The sequence below is a fragment of the Pelodiscus sinensis genome, chromosome 5, assembly GCF_052426305.1.
Source record: "Pelodiscus sinensis isolate ZL-2025 chromosome 5, ASM5242630v1, whole genome shotgun sequence".
Lineage (NCBI taxonomy): Eukaryota > Metazoa > Chordata > Testudines > Trionychidae > Pelodiscus > Pelodiscus sinensis.
Window position 1 is genome coordinate 8946480 of NC_143056.1, and position 22348 is coordinate 8968827.

The 22348-nt window shown below is 45.5% G+C and overlaps 1 protein-coding gene across 7 annotated transcripts in view; it reads left to right on the forward strand.

Annotated features, from left to right (window-relative positions):
• The window catches only part of SAMD4A (sterile alpha motif domain containing 4A), a 219623-nt gene that overhangs the window by 138908 nt on the left and 58367 nt on the right, over positions 1-22348 (forward strand). For 5 of the 7 annotated variants that reach the window (XM_075926233.2, XM_075926235.2, XM_075926234.2 and 2 more), the window contains one exon: positions 21834-22097. The exons of the other annotated variants lie outside the window; for them this stretch is intronic. In XM_075926233.2, coding sequence (XP_075782348.1) covers positions 21834-22097 — 264 coding nt within the window. The remainder of the gene's footprint in view (positions 1-21833; positions 22098-22348) is intronic. 7 annotated transcript variants of the gene reach the window in all.

Here is a 22348-nt window from a genome sequence, read left to right on the forward strand (position 1 = left end):
CCCCCTCACAATTTCTCTGTAATTGGTTTGCTTGATGCGCTCTCTCCCAGCTCTCTGCATTATATAAAACACCCCAGAATATGTTACCCCATGTGTGGCTATTGCTTGTCTGCATTCATGTCCTCCCTATCCCCTGCTGAGGCGTTATGGGTAGATGCCCAGTTTCCCCCGGAATGCACAGGTTCAAGTGCTGGAAGGATGATTGATGTGGGTGGCAAACTCATTCAACACATGGATGCATTATGGGAAAAAATGACAGTACAGACTCAGTCGGGGTTCTTGCTGCTGAGTCAGATGATAATTACAAAATGACCTGGTTCTAAAACCACGTCTGCATTTGCAGTGTAAATGGAGCTGTAAAAAAAAAAATGTGCAAGATCAAACAATGAAAACTAAAGATCCTTTATGCATAAAGCAAAGGGTCAGATCTAAAATGCTGCCTTTTCTCAGAGTGATTCTTACTGTGCCAGCCTTCATAAAGACAAACTGTCTGCAATTTGCCCTCTCTGTTCTTTTTCCTACACAAACACAATTCCTCTTAAAATTATTAATGCATCATTAAATATTTTGCTGTGCAGCTAGCAATGGAAAGATAGGAATCTTTTAAAAACTCAATAAAATTCATACTAGCCTTTGGCTCCTCTCAAGATGTGGGACAGAGAGGTAAGAAATGAGAGTCCCAGACCAATACTTTATTACATTCAGGCCCTGGATTTTTTTTTTGTGCCTACGTAATCGGTTCCACCTGAAAATGATCATGCTGCATATGAGGTTTTCATTTGTCAACCAGAAAAACAGTGCAATTTAACTCCGGGTTCACTGTTAAAAAGCAAATTTACTCTGCAACATTTGCCTTCGGGAGAATGGGTGGTTAACACTTTCTGGCCTGGTCTAGCCTAGACCAGGAAAAATCATAGTCATAAAATCCTAGGGTGGAAGAGACCCCAGAAGGTCATTGAGTCCAACCCCCTGCCCAAAGCAGGACCAACCCAACTAAATCATCCCAGCCAGGGCTTTGTCAAGCCAGGACTTTAAAACCTCTCAGGATGGAGATTCTGCCACCTCCCTAGGGAACCCATCCCAGTGCTTCCCCACCCTCCTAGGGAAATAGTTTTTCCTGATAGCCAACCTAGACCTCCCCCATGTAACTTAAGACCAATGCTCCTTGTTCTGCCATCCATCACTAGTGAGAACAGCCTCTCTCCATCCTCTTCGGAACCTCCCTTCAGAAAGTTGAAGGCTGCTATCAAATTCTCCCCCACCCCCGTGCTCTTCTCCTCTGCAGACTAAATAATCCCAAATCTCTCAGCTGCTCCTCGTAGGTCATGTGCTTCTGCCCCTTAATCATTTTGGTCACCCTCCGCTGGACCCTCTCCAATGTGTTCACATCCTTTCTTTAGTAGGGGGCCCAGAACTGGACGCAATACTCCAGATGTGGCCTCACCAGTTACCAAATAAAGGGGAATAATCACTTCTCTGGGTCTGCTGGCAATGCTCCTCCTAATGCAACCTAATTGCCATTAGCTTTCCTGGCTACAAGGACACACTGTTGACTCCTATCTAGCTTCTCATCCACGGTAACCCCCAGGTCCTTTTCTGCCCAGCTGCTGCTTAGCCAGTCGGTTCCCAGCCTGTAACAACACTTGGGATTCTTCCATCCCAAGTGCAGGACTCTGCCCTTGTCCTTGTTGAACCTCAACAGATTTATTTTGGCCCAATCCTCTAATCTGTCTAGGTCACTCTGGATCCTATCCCTGCCCTCCAACGTATCTACCTCTCCCCCTAGCTTAGTGTCATCCACAAACTTGCTGAGGGTGCAATCCATCTCCTCATCCAGGTCATTAATAAAGATGTTGAACAAAACCAGCCCTAGAACCAATCCTTAGGGCACTTCTCTTGAAACCGACCGCCAACCAGACATCGAGCCGTTGATCACAACCCGTTGGGCCCGACAGTCTAGCCAGCTTTCTATCCACCTTCCAGTCCATTTATCCAATCCATACTTCCTTAACTTCCTGGAAGAATATTGTGGGAGGCAGTATTAAAAGCTTTGCTAAAAGCAAGGTATATCACATCTACTGATTTCCCCATGGAAGGTCAGCTTAAGGCACACAACTCCAGCTACGCAAAATGCATAGCTGGAGTCCACTTACCTTAAGCTGAGCCTTGGCGGCATCCACCCTACAGGAAGCTGACGGGCTTCCCTTGCTCCTCGCAAAAGGAGGAGAACCAGACACCAGCAGGAGCTGCCCGCAGTGTTCAATTTAGGGGAGTCTGTACTAGACCCGCTAAATTGAACGCTAGAAGATGGACCTCCGGAGCATTGATCTTCTGGTAAGTATAGATCTGCCCTCTGACACTGAGGGTTCTTCCAGTCACTCGGTGCCTTGTTCCCACTAATAACATAGGAACAATATTACCTCCTTTGTCTTTTTAGGACAGGATTTTCACAAGTGCTTATTGCTGGCCTCGCTTTGCTCCTGCTGAAGTCAGTGTTAAGATCCCAGTGGGCTGTAAGCTCAGAGGGGCAGGGGCCTGTCTTACTTTGTTTATGTTCAGCCCAGAGCGCCGTGGGGCCTCGAGATGTTACTGTAATGCGAATACTAATTTACTCCCAAGTGCTCTAATTAAACCACGGATCTGCTGGACTCACCTACAGTGAGTAGTGCCTGGCTGTGCAAGAAGTCTCCTTGGCTTATTAAGGAGGACACAAATGCAAGGATAAATACAAAAAAGACTTCCATGCAAAAAAGCTGTGAAATCAAACACTGAACTCAGTAAATTCACAATGTTGTGGCCTCCCCTACAGTGGTAACTTGGCCACACCATACATCCTATAATATTAAATGAGCCACATTCATAACATAAACAATAATACATCTAAGTTTATTTTGGCTCAAGGGACTCCAATGTAGCTCCCTTCTCCTTCCCCTGAGATCAGTTCTGCTTAAGGTGGTTTGACTTAAAACAAAGTGAACTAACTCACTCATTCAAACCAGCAAGCCAGAATCTTCTGTTTAAATCATCACTTCTAGTCATGTTTTGCATGTGTACATTTTTAGTTATTTTCCTAAAGAAAATTGGCCTGATTGGTTGGTAAACATTAAAATGTGTTGAATTACAACTAAACATAACTTTTAACACTAAATACAGTGCTTCTTTTTGCTGTCCAGGAGAATACACCGTGTCCTGTATAAGTTTATTTAATCAATCATGTAGCTTAACTTTTTACTAGTTTGATTGATTTTTTGCTTGTTATCTGTGTCCAGTTGTTTGAATGGAAATTTAAATTGAATTTCATGCATAAAAGCAGCATTTTAAAAAATTATTTGACAAAACTACTTTGCTGGATCCATAAGAAAAAAGTTGATCAAAACATGTTTTGTTTTAAAACGTGAGTGATTTATTAAACAAAGGAAACATTCTTTGTAATTAGTGAATTGAGCTGCTTGTTTCTAGTCAGGTTTTTAGGACTAGTAGTTCTCATTCCCTCACGCCTAGTTTTCATTCATGGGTTGAAAGAGAAAAAAACAAGCTTTCCAGCATTTTAAACTCCCAGGTGGCTTCATAACTTTGAATGAACTAGTCACTGAACTGATCAAGTTGAATAAACTGTAATAAAGAAAATATTCTCTTTGCACCTCCAGAGGAGGCTGCTGCTGTCAAAAGCTGGTTTAGTACTTCAACACACTCAAGTTCCAATTGCTCGGCCAGTGACTTCCACCAGTTCAGTGGTCTGACTTTCTTAAAGTTGGTACTAAGTGTGTTCTGCTTAACATTACTCTCTGTATGTTATTTTAATTATTACAATAAGTTTCAGTCTCAAGAAATTTGACTTATTTTAAGAAATAAACCTGCATGTCGTTTGAATTTAAAAAATTGGATCTAGGTCAAAAATCCAATTTAAATGTTTTTTAAAAAATCAGTTTTTTAACTGATTTTTTTTTTAAAAAAAATCATTGATTTTTATCCAGGCTGATTCAGTGGTTGCAGTCTTACCACAATTCTTGCTGATTCCATTAGAACAGGGGTCGGCAACCCTTCCAAAGTGGTGTGCCAAGAATTAACCTTCCTGCCCTGGCCCGTGCCCCTCTCCTAGGAGGGGCTTTCTCTGTCGTAGTGTAGCCAAGCCCTTGGTGACCATAGCCCTTCCCCTTTGATGACCAGTAGCAGGTGGCAGAAGAAGTGGCATGGTTTTTTCCAGAGATTTGGACAGATGACTTCAGGAGAGATTGATTGTTGTTATTCCAGTCACGTTCATGGGAAGGCTAGACCAGAGAAGCGCGGGATGGGCAAGTGCTAGGACGCTGTTTATTACCAATTATATTAAGCCAGACGTTCTAAGATATTTCTGCTCCTAAAGCTTCAGAGAGAGGCCGAGTGGTATTTTCAGAAATGCCTAATAATAGTGGGTGCCCAGCTCCCGTAGAGTTGCATCGCTGCCTAATGCCTTAGGCCTCAGCCTTTCAGGGGAAGGACTGTCTCTGTGACTTATGTTTGTCCAGCATAGCCCAAGGGAGAGGGACCTCTGGGCACTGCCACCATGAAGAAATAACTGTAAGAATTAATAACAGTTGGGTCAGCCTGACCCTGTCAAAGGGGGCCAAAGTGCCATCTGCCCTCAGTTGAGAGGTTTTTAAAGCTCATTCTTAAGAAACTGCCTCTCCCTGTTGCAACCGATAGAATCCTAGAACCATAGAGCTGGAAGAGACCTCAGGAGGTCATCAAGTCCAACCCCCTGCTCTAGGCAGGACCAATCCCAACTAAATCAACCCAGCCAGGGCTTTGTCAAACCGAGACTTAAACACCTCTAGGGATGGAGACTCCACTACTTCCCTAGGGAACCCATCCCAGTGCTTCACCACTCTCCTAGTGAAATAGTTTTTCCTAATATCCAACCTGGACCTCTCCCACCACAACTTGAGACCATTGCTCCTTGTTCTGCCATCTGTCACTACTGAGAACAGCCTCTCTCCATCCTCTTTGGAACCTCCCTTCAGGAAGTTGAAGGCTGCTATCAAATCCCCCCCTCTCTCTTCGCTTCTGCAGACTAAACAGACCCAAATCCCTCAGCCTCTCCTCATAAGTCATATGCTCCAGCCCTGTAATCATTTTGCTTGCCCTCCGCTGGACCCTCTCCAATGCGTCCACATCCTTTTTGTAGTGGGGGGCCCAGAACTGGACACAATACTCCAGATGTGGCCTCACCATAGCCGAATAAAGGGGAATAATGACATCTCTAGGTCTGCTGGCAATGCTCCTCTTAATACAACCTAATATGCCATTAGCCTTCTTGGCTACAAGGGCACACTAGCCAGTCTTTAACTTCTGTTTTCCAGGGAAGATTACTTGGAAGGGAGTAGCGGGGTAAATATGTTGCTTCCGAGTCTTCTGGCTGCTTGTGTCCTGTCAAGCTGGCTTTTGACCTGGGCATCGCACACATCTGGTTAGTTTTGTTGTTGGGTGACCTTCTAACAGAGGAAAGATGTCAGACAGCCGTGATCTTTCTTTATAGGTAGCTCAGCAGTCTTCAGTGCCTTGGACCAGGAGTGCTGCAGGACTGTTTGCTGGTTTTTAAGTTTGACCAGGAGGTTTTGTTGATGTTTCTGTTGTCCCCCAAAAGCACAGATATCAGCCTACTCACCTGCCCGGGCAGCCTGCAGGTTTCTCTTTTGTCACTCCCCAGTGCAAACCTGAGGCTGCTGGAGAAGAGAATGTCTGAGATGCACCCGGATGATGGCTCTTTCTCAGAACCGTGGGGCATTTTCCCAGCTGTTCCAGTGGCTAGCAGAAATTGTGGGGCGGATGACAGTGAGCTTCAGTGGGACTCACTCCAGATAAAACAGTTGCCCCTGCAAAGGAAGGAACATGCCGTCTTGGCTTTAGTCTGCATTCTGGGTGACTTTCTAAGTCTTCCGTCTCTACATCTGCACTGGGTTAGGAAATTGCTGCTGTTGCTAATGTGTTCCCCACCAATTGGATTATTGTAATGCATTCTGCATGAATTACCCTTGACTTCCACTCAGAAGCTAAATTTAGTGCAGAATTCTGGGCCTACTTAATTAGTGCAGCTAGCCATAAGGAGCACATTAAAGCAATCCCTCATTGGCTTCCAGTTTGCTTTGCTGTGCAGCATAAACTGATGCTTTTTGATCTTTCACGCCTGCTGTTGTTTGAGGCCTGGCTATCTCAGCACCACCGCATTCCGTCTTCGGTACATGACAATTGAGATCAGATGGGTTGGTTTTGCTGGCCTGGGGTGGTTTGGCTCAGTCTTAGGCTGTGTCTGAACGTCCAGCGCTACGGTGGTGCAGCTCTGCCGGTACAGCTCTGCCTCTGCAGTGTGCGCACGGAAGCTGCTCTATGCAGGGGGCAGAAAGCTCACCACCACAAGCAGCCTACGCTGTGTCAGCGGGAGATGCTCTCTCGCTTACGTCAGTGTCACTTGGAGAGGTGGAATAATCACACCCCTGAGAGATGCAAGTTTTGCCAACGTAGCTTGTAGTATAGATGTGGCCTTAGAGTTGAGCATCTGGAGAATGGTGGCTGGGCCTTCTCAATGGAAGACCATTGTCTATGTGTAACCTGCACACCTGTTGGGTGTGGTGCACTGTCCCATCCAGTGGTACTGAGACCACTTACAGAGTATGGGAATGAGTTTGCGCTGCAGCCTTAGCTGAGCGCCAGCTGGCTTTTCGCTCAGGGGTAGAGGCTCCTGCACTAAGCTCCAGAGGGTCCCGGTTCAGTTCTGCGTGTTGACGCTGTCTATGGACATTCTCTTCCCATGTTAGTTCAGTGGAGGCAGAAGGTGTGATATGAAGCTCTTCCGCTCTTTTCCAGGCTTTGGCGTGGGTGAGGAATACGCTCCGTTTACCTTGGGCGGTTGCGTAGAACAGACGCTGGTCAGCATGTTATGTTTTATTTTAAGCTCTTTAAATGTACCCAGAGAGTGCTGGATGGATGAGACCAGTAAACCTACAAATAAATAAAGCCACCTGTGTCTGCCTCTACTGCTATGGCAGGAGGTAGGTCTGATTCTGGATTCGCCTTTCATGGTCTGATTCAGATGAACCAGGTTTGCTTACGGGATACGCGGGGAATGTCTGGCATGCTCAAGGCACTGAGGGAGCAGTCTCTTACCTCTCTCTCTGTTGATATCAGAGTAGGCGACTGTGATTATCCCTGGCTAGTGCATGAGGGGCACTAGGGCTTATGAACACACACCTACCCTTTGCGCATCCGTGCAGCAGCTGCACAGAATCTGGTCCCCAGTGAACTTCATTTCCCATCCCGTTAGCATTCCCTGCAGCAGCAAGCAGTGTCATGAGATCTGGCTTGTCTGTGACATTCGCAGCGCTTCCTAGATAGTCTGGTCGGAAATCTCCAGCAAATATTTCCTTTTCCCTCCCCATTTCCCCCTCTCCGCCATGGTGCATTTTGCTGAAGTGCGAGGCAAGCAAAAGTCATGGGAGATGTACAAATATTAGAGCTGGTTGAAACTCTTCACATTTTTTTTGACCAAAAAAGTCAAAATTTTCCATTAAAAAAAATCACAAAAAGGTTCCTGTTTTTGACCATTTTCCTCTGAAAACTATATATAAATGACTATTGATAAACATCACTACAAGCTGCTTTTTTGGACCTGGAGGGGAAATTGAAATGGGATGACACTCATTTTATCTGAACTGGGTCAAGCCTGGATTTTGGCCGAATTGGATCTTTGCCATCCGATGTGGCTTGTCACTAACTTTTGGAAAGACGGTGTTACACTGATTCAGGAACATGCACGGAATTAGCCTCTGACATTTGGCACAAAGAAGCAGCGTACAAAATAGTTATTAAGCGTCATTTGCTAAGACTTTTAGCAGTTCCCATAATTATAGCTTCCTTCCCACTTTCAGATGTTTTTGGGGGAAATGTTTGCTGTTGTGCTAACTGATACCACATCCTTCAAATTGCTAACGGAGGGGTGGATAATAGGTCTAGTGATTTGATGTTTCCATACTCTGTATAAGCAACATCTGCTCTAAGGATGCTTCTGATCAACATGCAGTTGGGAGACTGTAGCAAGGATGTTTTCTTTCTAGCTCTATTTCTGTGTCTGTCTCCCATCCAAAGCAGAGCTATGCAGATGCAAATGGATAAGATGCATGGCAATTAATTGGCTCGTTGTTGGCACTCCTGAAGTTCAACTGTTTGCATGAAGTGTGTTGCTCTCGTTTGTTATGTAATTCTATTACACACTGGTTGATAGTCGAAATAGTCTTGCGACTTCTGACTTTCCAATTGACCAAGCAAAATAATGGGAGGATTTGTTTTATTACACAGCAGAGAAATGTTTGAGTCAGTTTCTAGCAGGAGGAAACGTGCAATGGTGAAAGAGATTGGGAGAGATTTTTAACACCTATTAATGCTCATCTTTTGGATTAGGATGGCCAACGAATTTGGCCGGGGTTCTACTAAGTAAGTATTGCAGTAGGTCTGACAGCACAGCTTGAGTTACCAGTAGACTTATTAAATACTGAGTTGGGCTTATCAAGAAGCATTACCAGCCAGTGCTGTTTATGACAATACCTGGGGCAACAAATTGAGTCATACCAGCTTTCTAGGTAAGGTGTCGTGCCGTATCGGTTAAGGATCTTTCACATCCTCTAGTGGGGGACTGTATCCTGCGTTTGACAAAGGAAGGGACTCGGGGCTTTCCCATCGTTAACTTACATAATGTGATGGTCTATTGAAGAAACAAGAGGTGTATGTTTATGGGGTTCTATCAAGCCTCAGCAGGTTAGTAAGGACAGATCCCAACCCTGTGGGGAACAGAGCAAAGACAGGACACATTTGGGGCAATGCATCTAATGCATACAAGAGAAAAGGAGAAAGTCAGAGCCTGAGAGAGGGTGGAAAAAAAAGAAAAAAAAGAAAAGCTAACAAGCGGGCCAGAAGCGAAGAGGACAGAATAGTTTAATGAGATGAATGACAAAGGTGGTAATTCTTTTAAATTCATGTAACTTCCGATGTGGTATTTCCTAGACAGTTGCATATGATGTGACTTATGCATACATCACTTTTTCAGTGGCTCATTACTGTCAGAGCCTGCACTCTCCAAATACACTTTTGCAATTTCTAAGTGAATTGTAACAACTGTCTGTAGTTCTTCAGCACTAAGGGAATGGACCAAAGATTGGCTAATGCCAGGTACTGGCACATTCCTGAAATCCGCCTACTGTGTAGCTTGCCAGGGGGCATGAGAGGTGCAATGCAGGGCTAAAATGTATTCTGGTGTAGAAGCTAGTGTTATTTAAATCAAACTCTTCTTCTAAAGGGAACATTTTCTCAAAGACAGATATTTGATGTCCAGTCGCCAGCACGTGGTTAATGCATGACGCAGCTAATATATCTGCAAATAAATATCTGTACCATTGCCTTCACTTGCCACTCTGGCAGGGTCTGGTATCTCATTATTAGTAGCCTGCGAAGTTTCTTTGGTAAGCTAGAGGCTGGATTTTCAGCTGATATAAACTGACACCACTCCATTGACTTCAGTGAAACCACTCTAATGTAAAAAAGCCACAGATCGGGCCAGAATCGCTTTTTCTCCAGTAAGAGCTTTCAGAATGCTGATGCAGTCTTGTGGCAAAAAGGCAATTTGGTTTAGAAGTTTCCCTCTTGGAGGAGGAAGAACAAATGAGACCTCCTTAGGTTTATTTGTGATGATAGTCCCTCCAACCTGATATACAGGCAGTCCCCGGGTTACGTACAAGATAGGGACTGTAGGTTTGTTCTTAAGTTGAATCTGTATGTAAGTCGGAACTAGCATCAGCCGCTGCTGAAACTGATTAGTTTCAACCGCGGCTGAATCTGGATGCCAGTTCTGACTTACATACAGATTCAACTTAAGAAACCCAGGCGTCCCCAAGTCAGCTGCTGCTGAAACTGATCAGCGGCTGATTCCAGGAAGCCTGGGGCAGAGCAACTCTGCCTCGGGCTTACTGTAGTCAGCTGCTGGTCAGTTTCAGCAACGGCTGACTTGGGGACGCCTGGGGCAGAGCAGCTGGGGTTCTGCCGGGTTGGTCCGGAGCGGCGCTGAGGGACCAACCCGGCAGCCCCCAGCTGCTCTACCCCAGGGGTAGGCAAGAAAAGCCTGGTCTGCTGGAGGGGGGGCACTAGCTGTCCCCCCCCCCCCCCCCAGCAGACCAGGGGGATAGGAGCAAAGCCGCGGAGCACGCCCGCAGCGGGACAGCCCAAGCACGCCTGGGCTGTCCCGCTGTGGGCGTGTTCCAACGCTTTGCTCCCCATCTCCCTGCAGACCAGATCTAGGGGTCATAGTGGGAGTAATGGGCTTAAAGTGCAGCAGGGGAGGTTTAGATTGGACATTAGGAAAAAATCCCTAACTGTCAGGGTGGTCAAATATTGGAATAAATTGCCAAGGGAGGTGGTGGAATCTCCCTCTCTGGAGATATTTAAGAACAGGTTAGATAGACATCTGTCAGGGATGGTGTAGACGGAGCTTGGTCCTGCCTTGAGGGCGGGGGGCTGGACTCAATAACCTCTCGAGGTCTCTTCCAGTCCTATTATTCTATGATTCTATGAGAATCTGGAGTCTGGAACATGTCCACACAGAACACATGGGGCCAGATTTCCAAAGATGCCTAAAGATGCAGATAAGTTCCTAGTGGATTTTTCAAAAGCATCTACAAAGCTAAGTAACATTGCTATTAGTATTATCTAATATTATCATAATAATAAACCTGTATACTTAAACCATTGTAAAAGACTGTGTGGACGCTCTTATTTTGGGATAAGGGTGGTTTATTCCTATTTAACTCCTAACCAGCTTTAGTTAAGCCAAACTAAGCAAATCTTGTACTGAAATAAGAGCATCCAAAAAGACTTTTTGCACCTGTTTAGGTATCAGTTTAAATTCACATTTTAAGCTAGAACTGGCACTACTGTCTCATAGAGAAACTCCAAGTTGCTTATCAGTATTTCTAAGTGACAGCTGTGAGGGAAGATCATTTATGAAGGGAAGATAATATAAAGACATTCAAGTGAGAATAGGTAGTTTGGTAGCACTTCCATATGGAACTTATTCAGGAGTTTGCAAACTCTTCGTGTTTCTGGTTCCATTCCAGGGAGCGGAACAGAATTTGCCATCTCTAGAGATCTCTACCTGTTAAGGAGAAAGACAAGATGAGAGGAGACTTGCTGAGTCACCAGGTTATTTAGGAGAGCTTGCTCAGCAAGCTGGTAGGACTCTTCCCTAGGAACCAACAGTAAAATCAGCAAATTGTGGAGCAGTGATGGAAACTTGGGTTAACAATGAAACGTCACTATTAATAAACTGGGATTCCCCTCGTATGCACAGTGTTTGATGATGGTGTGTATTTTAAAGGGATTTTTAAAGGGATTTAAGGACTCCAGGTGCACAACCCTGGGACTGGACTTTTCATCCACAGAGCAAATACAACATGTTCAGGAGTGGAGTCTTGCAAAACTCCCATAATACTGTAACACCAAAAGCCCCAGGCTGTTGACAGGTGGGATTGAACCTGGGGCTTTTGGAGCTAAAGGTATGCACCTCTACTGCATGAACTAAAAGCCATCTTCCCCCTTATCTGGAGGTGTAGAACAGACTCGCTAATCTCTTCCTCAGTGGTCTCAGGGCTTCTGCGTTACAGTGCCCATAACCTAGTCGCCGAATACTGAGCCAGAAGGTAGAGGGTGAAATCCTGGCCTTGCTGAAGTCAATGAGAATTTTGTTATTGATTTCAGCAGGGCTAGGGGTTCATCTTGAGATGCTTCAGTTCTTTTATCCCACATGTTAAACAGTCATCTGAATTTAAATCTGATATTAGTCACATGAATGCGTGACTGAAAGACTGTCAGAAATACAGTGATAAGTGTGGTATAAGAATCCAGGTAGAATAGAAGATTAAGAGGCCTCTACTGTTGAGTAGAATTTACAGGGCCCTTCTCCAGAGACGGCTGTGTTTTGTTTACTATGGGTATGGACTAGATCCAATCATGTCTTTAGAAGCAGCTAGGGCAGGAAGCCCTAACTGGGGAGGGATAGCTCAGTAGTTTGAGCATTGGCCTATTAATCCCAGGTTTGTGAGTTCAATCCTTGATGGGGGTTGTTTAAGGATCTGGGGCAGATCTGTCAGGGATGATACTTGGTCTTGCTGTGAAGGCAGGGGACTGGACTTGATGACCTTTCAAGGTCCCTTCCAGCTCTGAGGTAGGTATGCCTCCATTCAACTGCTATGGTTGTCAATTTGTACCATATGCCAGGGCAATGACAGTGTAGTAGCCATGTATGTATTTGTCCTGTGTCTAGCTCAATAGGGTCATTACTGGGGCCTGTGCATGCTGCTGCCATATAAATGAACCAGTAATACTCAAACTAGTTGTGCAGGGAGTTGCTACTGAAACCAAACTGCCAGGTAAGAAATCACTGCTCATTGTATTTTTGAAAGATTCCCACTGACTTTGTAGATGCTGGATTAGACTCTGCAGGTTCTATTTGAAAAAGATCAGCAGTCAGGTTGAACCTCTCTAGTCTGACACCCTCAGGACCTGACTGGCTCCATACCAGAGAATTTAATGGACTACGGGAGTTCAGTGTTTTCTAGCAGCATTACCACCACTTGCACTGCTTACTGAGCTGTTAGAGGACATGTACGGGTAAATTAGAGCTAAATAACAGCAAGAACACTGAGAGCTAGGACTGGTGGCTGTAAATTAACTTTATGGGACCGCCAGAAACTTGGCGACATCCATGAAAAGTGGACATACAGCTAACTAAGATCATTCCGGATCACAGATGATTCCGGACCAGAGTTCTGGACTAGAGAGGTGCAACCTATATTAACAATGAATGGGATATTGCTACTGTAGCTAATCTTTATCTTGAATGGGCAACTGTGCATTAACCTTGCTGTCATTTAAAAGAATCATGTTTTAGGTGGTTTGAAAAAGCTTTTTAGCGGTCAGTGTTTCCTCCTAATTTCTAGTCCAAGACAATGTTTTGCACTTTCTCTCACGCACAGTGTATAGACTCCAGAAAGATAACTGGGGTTTGGGGTTGTAATTGTCTTCTCCTCGGCTGCTGGCATATAATTCAGAGCCTAGCGCTTGCTGCTTTGATGTTGCAAAACCGCCATTCCAATCACAACCGCAAAAGCCGACGCACGGAATGTCAGGAATAGGCCTCAGGGCTGAAGAGATACATTTTTCAACCCAGTAGTTTCATTACGATTTGCTTCATATAAGCTTGAGCTTTTCTGTTCCTCTGTATGTCATTAGCATGAGAGTGAACTGCTGCAGGAAAGGGGACCAATAGCAGGGCTGATGCACTCTGACTTTGTTTGCTGGGTACTTCACTGGAGGAAGCGGGAGAAACTGTAAAAGAGGCAAGCCGTTTGTTTGCCTTAACAGGTTGCTTTTCCTGGAACAGACTCACCCCAATGATCTGAACAGCAGCAGGGGAAAAGGGACCTGTTCTGTTCTGAACTCGCTGCTTCCTTGCCAATGAACACAAGGAACAGTTCAGGTCTGTCAATCTGGCCCACCAGCTGAGCTCTGCGTAGAGGTTCAGTGGAGCCAGGTTGGGCTGAGAACACAATGATTTCAAACAGGAACCCGTTTGGGATCACACTGCTGCGTTGTGTGTCAATTTTGTTGGTATTTAACTTATAGCCGCACAGGAAAGGAGTAGAACAAGACAACAGGCAACACCGTTTAGTGACGTATCCAAGTAGAGCTTGGTTTACACCCATGCCCTCTGAAGGTACGTTGTGTGTTAAATTTAAAACAACAAACCCAACCCAAGTGCCTGTAGAATTACACATGTGCTTTCAATTGTGTCTTCTTACCTCATCACCTGGAGAATTGTGTTCTGCTTTGTATCCGCATAGTTTGGCCTCACACAGTTTATGCAGGGGTGGGGAACCTAAGGCCCAGCGTCCGGCTTGTCTGGATCTGTCCCCCAAGGCTCAGGGCTTCCCTCTGCCCCCAGCATTGGGGAGCCCGCAGGGCTGGAGTACACAAAATCTACTAGCTTGGCCCCCCTAGGCTTTGGTGTGTGAGGGTAATGCAGTGAGTGTCTTTCTCCTCCGTCAGGGGCCACGTCCGTGAGGGTTTGGGTTTGTTGGGGTTTTCTTCTCACTTTGTGTGCAGCCCCCGACTGATTTTTCTGTGGGTTGGTGGCCCCCGACCCAAGAAAGGTTCCCCACCCCCAAAGCAACTTCAGAACCACTCTAAATTATGCTTGGCTGTGATGGCCTTCACCGGCCATCCAGTAATTGAAAAGAGTCGCACCTCAGGGTACTCTGGCCAGGTTTCCCTACCTCAGTAATCTCCCTGGCATGTCCCTTACCCGGCCTGGAGGCTCTGAGAGTGGGGGAAGCAAAGCGTTATTCCCCGCAGCTCTGCGCCATCCAGCGATCCTCCTTGCACCATGGGATTTTCCCCACGGGCCAAATCTGGGGTGACACATGGGGGCTCAAGAGGACCGTCAATCAGGCCGTCTGTATCACAGTCAGCAACTGCAGTGTGGCACAGCGGCATTTTTAATTCGGTTCAGAGGGAAATCGTAGTGTCGGCATCACGAACCTCTCCACCGCAGTGACTGCGCTGAGATTCTCCCTGCACTTTAAAATGCTCCTCGCTCCATTTTGAGAGGGGCGACCCAAGGCAGAGAAAAGTGAAGCCACTCGTCCCAGGCAGCAGGTTGAGATGACGGGAGGGGCTGCTTTTTGCCTTCTGAGACACAGGCTGAACGTTTCCTCCCTCCCACGAAGCCACAGCGTAAACTGCTTCTGCTGTTCCTCGTGGCCATTCGTGAAAAAAATCTGTCTGAGATGAGCCCTGGTGTGTAAAAATAGGCAACCTCGCTTCAAAAAGGAGGGAGAATAAACAAACCCCAGTCTGCATGGCCCACATCCTACAGGGATCAACAATATGGGATAAAGAGCCAGTCAGCTTGGGAACAACCCGAGAGTGTTTCACAGAGGAAGCAATTGAAGAGATGAACCATCCCACCTCAGCGTTTTCCTAAGTGTCCTGATCTTTCTGTGCCTTATTCATTTAATGGAGTTAGCGTTCCCTCACGTGTCAAAGGAGCTACACAGATTGACACCAGCTGAGTGCTACGACAGACCACCCCCGAGTTTTCCTGAATAATGGGTTGCACATTTCAAGTCTTTCTCCGGTAGCTGTTTCTGCGGAGCAGATGAAAATGTCTTACCCTCATCAGAGGCCTCTGAAGAAGAAGTTATTAGCCTCTCTTTGCTACGGTCCAGCCAGCATCCTGGCCCTGCTAGGAAGAGCTCTGCATCCCAGCAGGGTCTGGAGCAGGTCAGGGCATTGTCATGGGAGAATGTCTATGAATTTGAAGTCAAATTGGTTTGAGGCTGGAGAGGGAGAGATTGCAGGATCTGGTGAATCCAAATATCACTAGCGGGAAATTGCTCCCGGTCATTTAGTGCAACTTTCCCTGGGACACAACCCATTTCATGTTCCTCTCAATTAATAAGTAACTCCCAGACGGAAACTGCCCTTTGCTCAGGTGCCGCACGATGTGCTGGGGTGGGTAGGTGTGAACTGACCCCTCTCGCTTCTTCCAAGGGTGAGGGAAAGGCTCATTCGCAGTGAATTTGCTTTTCTCCTGGCTCCCTGCCAGAAGCCCTTGGGGAACAAAGCACAGCAGACGGAAGACGGCCTTATGGCTCCCCAGTCCCTTCACGATGCTCTGGAAGGAAGCTACAGGACACTCTCATAAGGGCCAGGGGTCAGCAACACACAGCTAAGCTCCCCCTGAAGGGAATGAGATCTTGGCATGAGTGTGGGCAGCAGGATCCGAGCAGCAACGGAGGAATGAATGAATCCTGTATAACTGGACTGAGAAGCGAATGGCTTACATCCCCACAGACAACAATCGATGTGTTCTGGGCCTGGCTCCACTGTGAACATCAATGCTTCGCATAAAGAGAGTCTGGCCCACTATTTTGGCTAGCGTTCAGAGGGATAGCATGTACTGCTGCAGGATACTAGAGTATCTCCTTTGTCTGGACAAAAGCCTTCCTTGGACCACAAGTAGCTGGTGACACAGAGGGTATGTCTAGACTGCATCCCTCTGTCGGCAGAGGAATGCAGATTAGGCAGGTCGACATTGCCAATGAAGCAGGGATTTAAATATCCTGTGCTTAATTTGCATAAAAATGGCCACCGTTTTTGCCAACTCAGCACTTTGTCGGCAAAAAGCGACAGTTTAGAGGGGGCTCTGTCGAGAAAGAAAGCCTTTTTCGACAGATCCCTTATGCCTCCTGAAGAGACTGTCACTTTTTGCCGACAAAATGCTGAGTCAGCAAAAATGGCTGCCATTTTTATGCAAATTAAGCACGGGATATTTAAATCCCCACTTCATTGGCAATGTCGACCTGCCTAATCTGCATTCCTCGATGCAGTCTAGACATACCCAGAGATCTTGGTAAGAGGTAGCTGGTCCCGTGGATGATCAGGCAGCAAATTTGCAGCTTTATTCACCCGATTAGTAGCATGGGTTGGCATAGGTCTGCATTGCAATGGTGTGAGGAGTGGCAATTGTGTATCTAATGCAGTGGTTCTCAAAGTGCAGTCCACGGACCACTAGTGGTTCACGGCCACCTCTCAGGTGGCTTGCAGTTCAAGCGCAGCACTCCCGCTCTCACACTGCCAGTCTTCTAAGCGCCTGGCCCCACTACCACCAGCCCTGCCTTTCATGGGGCTCTCAGCTGCTTTCCCTCCTGCCCCGAGGCTGTCTTGTTCAGCAACATCCACAGGCCTGCCAGATCATGGATGTTGCCGGACGAGAGTCCCGGTTTAGGGAGGTGCAACCTGTATTTTACTTTATTTAAAATGAAGTTTGATAATCTAACATGAGAACGTTAAAACACTTAATCTGTTTAATCATTTAAATTAAACCATTTCCCTAATTGCAGCACTAGCAAAATGGCTTGGGCGTAATTATGCAATTAGCGGTGAGTTTCCATTAGCAACTAGTAGTCTGCGGAAAGGTTTGCATTGAGCCAGGTTGTCCACAGGTCAAAAAGTTTGAGAACCACTGATCTAATGCATATTGTTGTGCGGGATCGTATGTCTCTTTCTGAGCTGGAGTAAGAATGGTTTTCATTTCACAGGAGCTTTTTTATGCTGGATGTTGCGTGATCGTTGAGACGATACTTGCAGGACAATCCTTTGAGCTTATTCTGAAGCTCTTTATTTTACATGGTCTGATGTCTGTTACAATAGTCAGTTTGCCCCGTGAAAGGCGTTACTGCTTTGTGATTCAGACGGAATGGCCCAGTAGAGGTTAGTGGCAATTTGAGCTGTTTAAAGATCATATCACAGGTTGCACCTCTCTAAACCGACTTTCTGGTCCAGCAACATCCGGAAGGACCATGAATGTTCTTGGATGAGAGAGTCCCAGGGCCGGAGGGCCAGCAGCTGGGAGCCTAGAAGGCTGGTGATGGGAGTGTTAGGGTCACAACAGCCTGAAAATAATAGCGGGACCAATGCAACCCAGCAGAGGCCGCCCAGGGACCGTGGATAATTTGGGTTGGGTCCGCGGCACCCTGGCCAAGGCTGCGGCAGCCCGGCATTGGAGCTGGGGGGGCCGCGGCAGCTGCAGGACAGCCCAGCTGGCGCTGACGCTGGAGCAGGGCCAGGGCTGGGGACTGCCAGCAGGTAGCCTGATTGGGACAGAATAAGCCGATGGCAGGGAAGGAAGGAAGGCTGAGTGGCCATGGCAGGGGACCTCTCTAGGTATGGCAAATTCCCTCCTTCAGGACTGGCGAGGTCCCGAGACTGCTGGGCCAGGGAGATCCAAACTGTACAAGCCATTTGGCTTCTTTTTTACTCAATATTTTTATCTGGTACAAAATATATCACGCATGGAATTATTACAAAAGCAGTGCAATGTTTACAATGTAAAAACAATGCAATTTATACAATACATGCGAACAACCCCTAGGTCAGGATGCTGTTAAGATGTCATGGTTAAGAAAAAAAAAAATACCAAAAAAAATTATAAAATGGTCGTTGCCACCTTTGCTTTTCCGTGGAAACATGACTTCGTGTCACATGCTTTTAATGTATTCGTTTTGCAGTGCGTGTTCTATCACCTTAGAAAACATTGACTAAACAGAAATTGTCCAGCTTCATAGTTTTAGCACTTTAATAGACTCGGTTAGCATTCCAAGTTCAGATGCCAATGAGGGAACGTAAGATTCTCCTCTCACCACTGTTAGGTTTCTGTAAAACTGTTAACAGAGTAGTAGTAGTCCATCTGTTTACATTAGGATGGCTTATTCTTGCAATGGAAAAAGAATACACATTTTTAAATCAAAGCTCAGTATGTTGCATAATGTAGAATGCAGCAAAAAAAGGTGGCAAGATCTTAACTCTGTTGGATACACACTTCCTTCTTTCATTCCTGTAATTTCCTCCCACTTCTTAATGCTGTCAGATTGAGAGGATGGTTTTATGTATGTGTTTCCAGGAGAACCTTATTCTCCCTTGTATGAACTGCAGTGAAATGCAAGACATGTCTGGTCCCTGCCCGACCCCTGGGCCTGGATTTGGCTAACCCAAGAAAATATGAAACGATCTTATAAATAGACAGGACTTCATTAAAAAACACTTTAAAAATCATGAGTCATATCTGCTTCCGCTAGCTCTGGATCTGCCTCTATGAATTGTTAACAAGCGGTGTTTTTTAATTAATAAGAACATAAGAACGGCCATACTGGGTCAGACCAAAGGTCCATCCAGCCCAGTATCCTGTCTGCCGACAGTGGCCAATGTGACATGCCCCAGAGGGAGCGAACAGAAACAGGTAACCATCAAGGGATTCCTCTTCTGTCATCCATTTCCAGCCCCTGACAGACAGAGGCTAGGGACACCATTCCTACCCATCCTGGCTAATAAGTATTGATGGCCTAACCTCCGTGAATGTACCTAGTTCTTTTTTTGAACCTTGTTAAAGTCCTGGTCTTCATACCCTCTGAGATTGAATCTTTAGGCATTTTTACTGAAAGGGTGTGTCTAGACTACAGGGTTTTGTCGACAAAAGTGGACTTTTGTCGACAAAACTAAACCTGCGTCTACACTGCCGCTGAGTTCTGTCGACATAACGTCGACAGAACTCAGCAGTTTTGTCGACGCTGGTAAACCTCATTTTACGAGGAATAACGCCTTCTGTCGACAGAGTTCTGTCGACAGAAAGCGTTATTGCATCTAAACTGTCCTTTGCGTCTACACTGCCATGTCGACAAAGCAGCTTGCTTTGTCGACAGAACTGAATGTAGTCTAGACGCTCTTTGTCGACAGAAGCTTTGTCGACAGTATCTGTCGACAAAACTTCTGTCGACAAAAGCCTGTAGTCTAGACATACCCAAAGTGTCCTCTTCTCATCCTGATGAACAAACTTAGCTAAGGCAGTAAGAAATTAAAATTGTGAAGGAATCTGCCTGTGTTTTGAAACTAGCCTCTTCCTGCAGAATTTGCTCTTTTCCACAAAAATTAAGTTTTTTGCTGGAAATATATTACATAAAAATGTTTCTGGTAGTCATTACAACATAACCCATGCTGGCTTGTGTTTGCATCCAGACCGCTTTAGGAACTTGTTTCTGAGGTGCTGAACACAGAAGACTGATTACCAGGGGCGGCCCTAGACTAGCTGCCAGCAATTGGTGCCTTAGGCACACCATGCAATCGGCACACCCACCTCCAAACCCCTCAATGATATTGTGCCACTATTTGGCACCCCATTTAACTTGGCGCCCTAGGCGACCACCTAGTTCTCCTATATGGACGGGCCACCCCTGCTGATTACCAACACTTACATATTAAGAAAATGACCTACATGTCCACTGGCCAATTTGTCTGTAGGTCCACCAAACAGACTCCTCAGCACAGCTGGAACTCTGTGTTGTTCCCGTTCTTTGAATAGATGTGCCACTGAGAGACAGCTATTCCATCTCAATGGCACCAGCTAGAGCAGTGTACTAGAACCCACAAACCAGTAGATCCAGAAATATTTTTGACTTAATACAAGTAATTATGCAAATAATTGAATTTGAATTTTCTGAAGCAAACAGAAAAGTATTTTCAGGTACATTTCACCCATAGAAAACAGACATAAGTCATCAGTTTCCTTCCTCTCTCCCACACACTTCAAATTGCCCCTACTTACAACCAAAAGAACTGATGAGAGAGGCTTGTTGACAGGTGCCTAAAATTAATTAGATGGTACCTTGAAAAGGCACTGAAAAAATGTTGAAATGTGTTTGAGTACTAGCCTGAAACTCAGATCCTGCAATAAAAATAATTGCATTTAATTTACATTCAGAATTAAATACTTTTCCAGAAAAGTCTTGGAAATCCTGTGACTTTTTTTTTATTAACTTCTCAAGCAAGAGCATTGGCATTGCTACTTAAGTTCAAAGCCAGGTCAATGCATACCAAGTTTTGAAATCTCTCTGATGTTATTAAAACTCTCCAAAAAATAATTCCAAATCACAGAAATTTGCATTGTCCTTCTTTTTCCTGGTAGTGTAAATGTGATTTTCCAAAAACAAATTGAACTGGGTCATGTTAATATAACAGTCAAGGAAAATGCTAATACACAGATAAGCACAGAGAAAAAACCTCAAAGAGTCTTGGGAAAGTCTTGGGAAACTGATTAATCTTCTTGTTACCTGGACATATTTATTGCATAACTTTTGATGTCTGTTTTTTCTGGGGAAGGATGAAAGACAGCCCTCCTGCTGAGCTCCTTTCTTGGGATGTTCTCATAATTAATGGTAGATTGGGTGTGACTACTCTGCGAAGAAAGACTCACCGAACAGTGTGTCAGAGCTCCGGTTATTTGCCTCGAACACGCTAAGAATTGACTCCAAAACCCAACAAGGGGGACAATCTCAGACCCTGGGCTCCAACCCAAGCCAGAAACATCCACTCTGTTAATTTTAGCCCCAGGGCCTGAATCCCCTGAGACCAACTGAATTGATGTGGGCTGTAAGACTCAGTGCCGTTCTTTGCAGTGTAGACGTATCATTTGAATGCAAGAGCTTAAAAGAGTTCAGAAAGAATTAGACATTTATATGGATAATGAGCTGTCCATTTACATTAGAAAGGGTAATGACTATAAGAGATATAAATGCTCGTGGTTTGGGGCATAAGCTGATCACTTGCCTAAGGGAAGGAAGAAACTTCCGTTCTGGGCAAGGTGTTACATAACTGTCATGGGGATTTTATTTCACCTTCCTTGTGGGCCACCAGAGAGGATGCAGGACGACAGGGAGCATGAGTCTGATCCAGCATGGCAAGTCCTGTGGCTCTGAGTGTAGCTGTCTGAACATTCCTGCTCCATTTAACACATCACCGCTGCATCTTTTATGCGAGGCAGATAGTAATTTGTGCAGAAATGAAAAGAAATGGTAGCAACACAGTAAGAGTAGCCTCATACGGCCTGTGTTTTCTGTCCTGCCTGTAACTAGGCCCATGATGCCAGGAAAAGTAATTGTAGAGTGAAAAGCTTAACTATTTTTTTTTAAATTAGAAATCAGATCTGTGCAACATCCCAGACTGCTTGAGATGTATGCATCTTTCTGTGTCCAAGAAGGCAAAAGAAAGATCAGGCTATGATTCAGTTACCAGGAGCCAGTCATGAAATTGTAGCTCTGGAAGCAAAGCAGCACGCACCGTGATTAACTAATTAGCTGCACTGGGGATTCTGCTGCATCCCAGAATATGAGGGGGGGAATAACCTGTTTAATTTTATTTTTTTTCAGTTCTCTCAGGCCAGACACACCACAGCCCTTTGAAACGATCTGTGTCCCTTACCCCACCCATGAATGTGCCAAACCAGCCTCTAGGACATGGATGGATGTCTCATGAGGACTTACGAGCTAGAGGACCCCAGTGCATCCCCTCCGATCACGCCCCCCTGTCTCCACAGAGCAGTGTAGCCTCTTCGGGAAGTGGTGGGAGTGAACATTTAGAAGATCAGCCTTCTGCGCGTAACACATTCCAGGAAGAAGGGAGTGGTATGAAAGGTGAGTGAAAATGAGACATCCTGCTGCCCCTCCAAAACAGGCTCTGCTCCAATTACACATGGTTGCATAGTTTGGAAAAAAAAAAAGTTGGCAAGAAAGCAAGAGAAGGAGAAAATATTCCCTTAACTTTGCGTAAAATGACAGCATTTCTTCATATTCATTGAGAATCCAGCCAATGGATATTTAAGATACTTTTATCTGCTCTTTATACTAGTGTTGTTATTGTTTTAATACCAGCATCTTTGTACAAA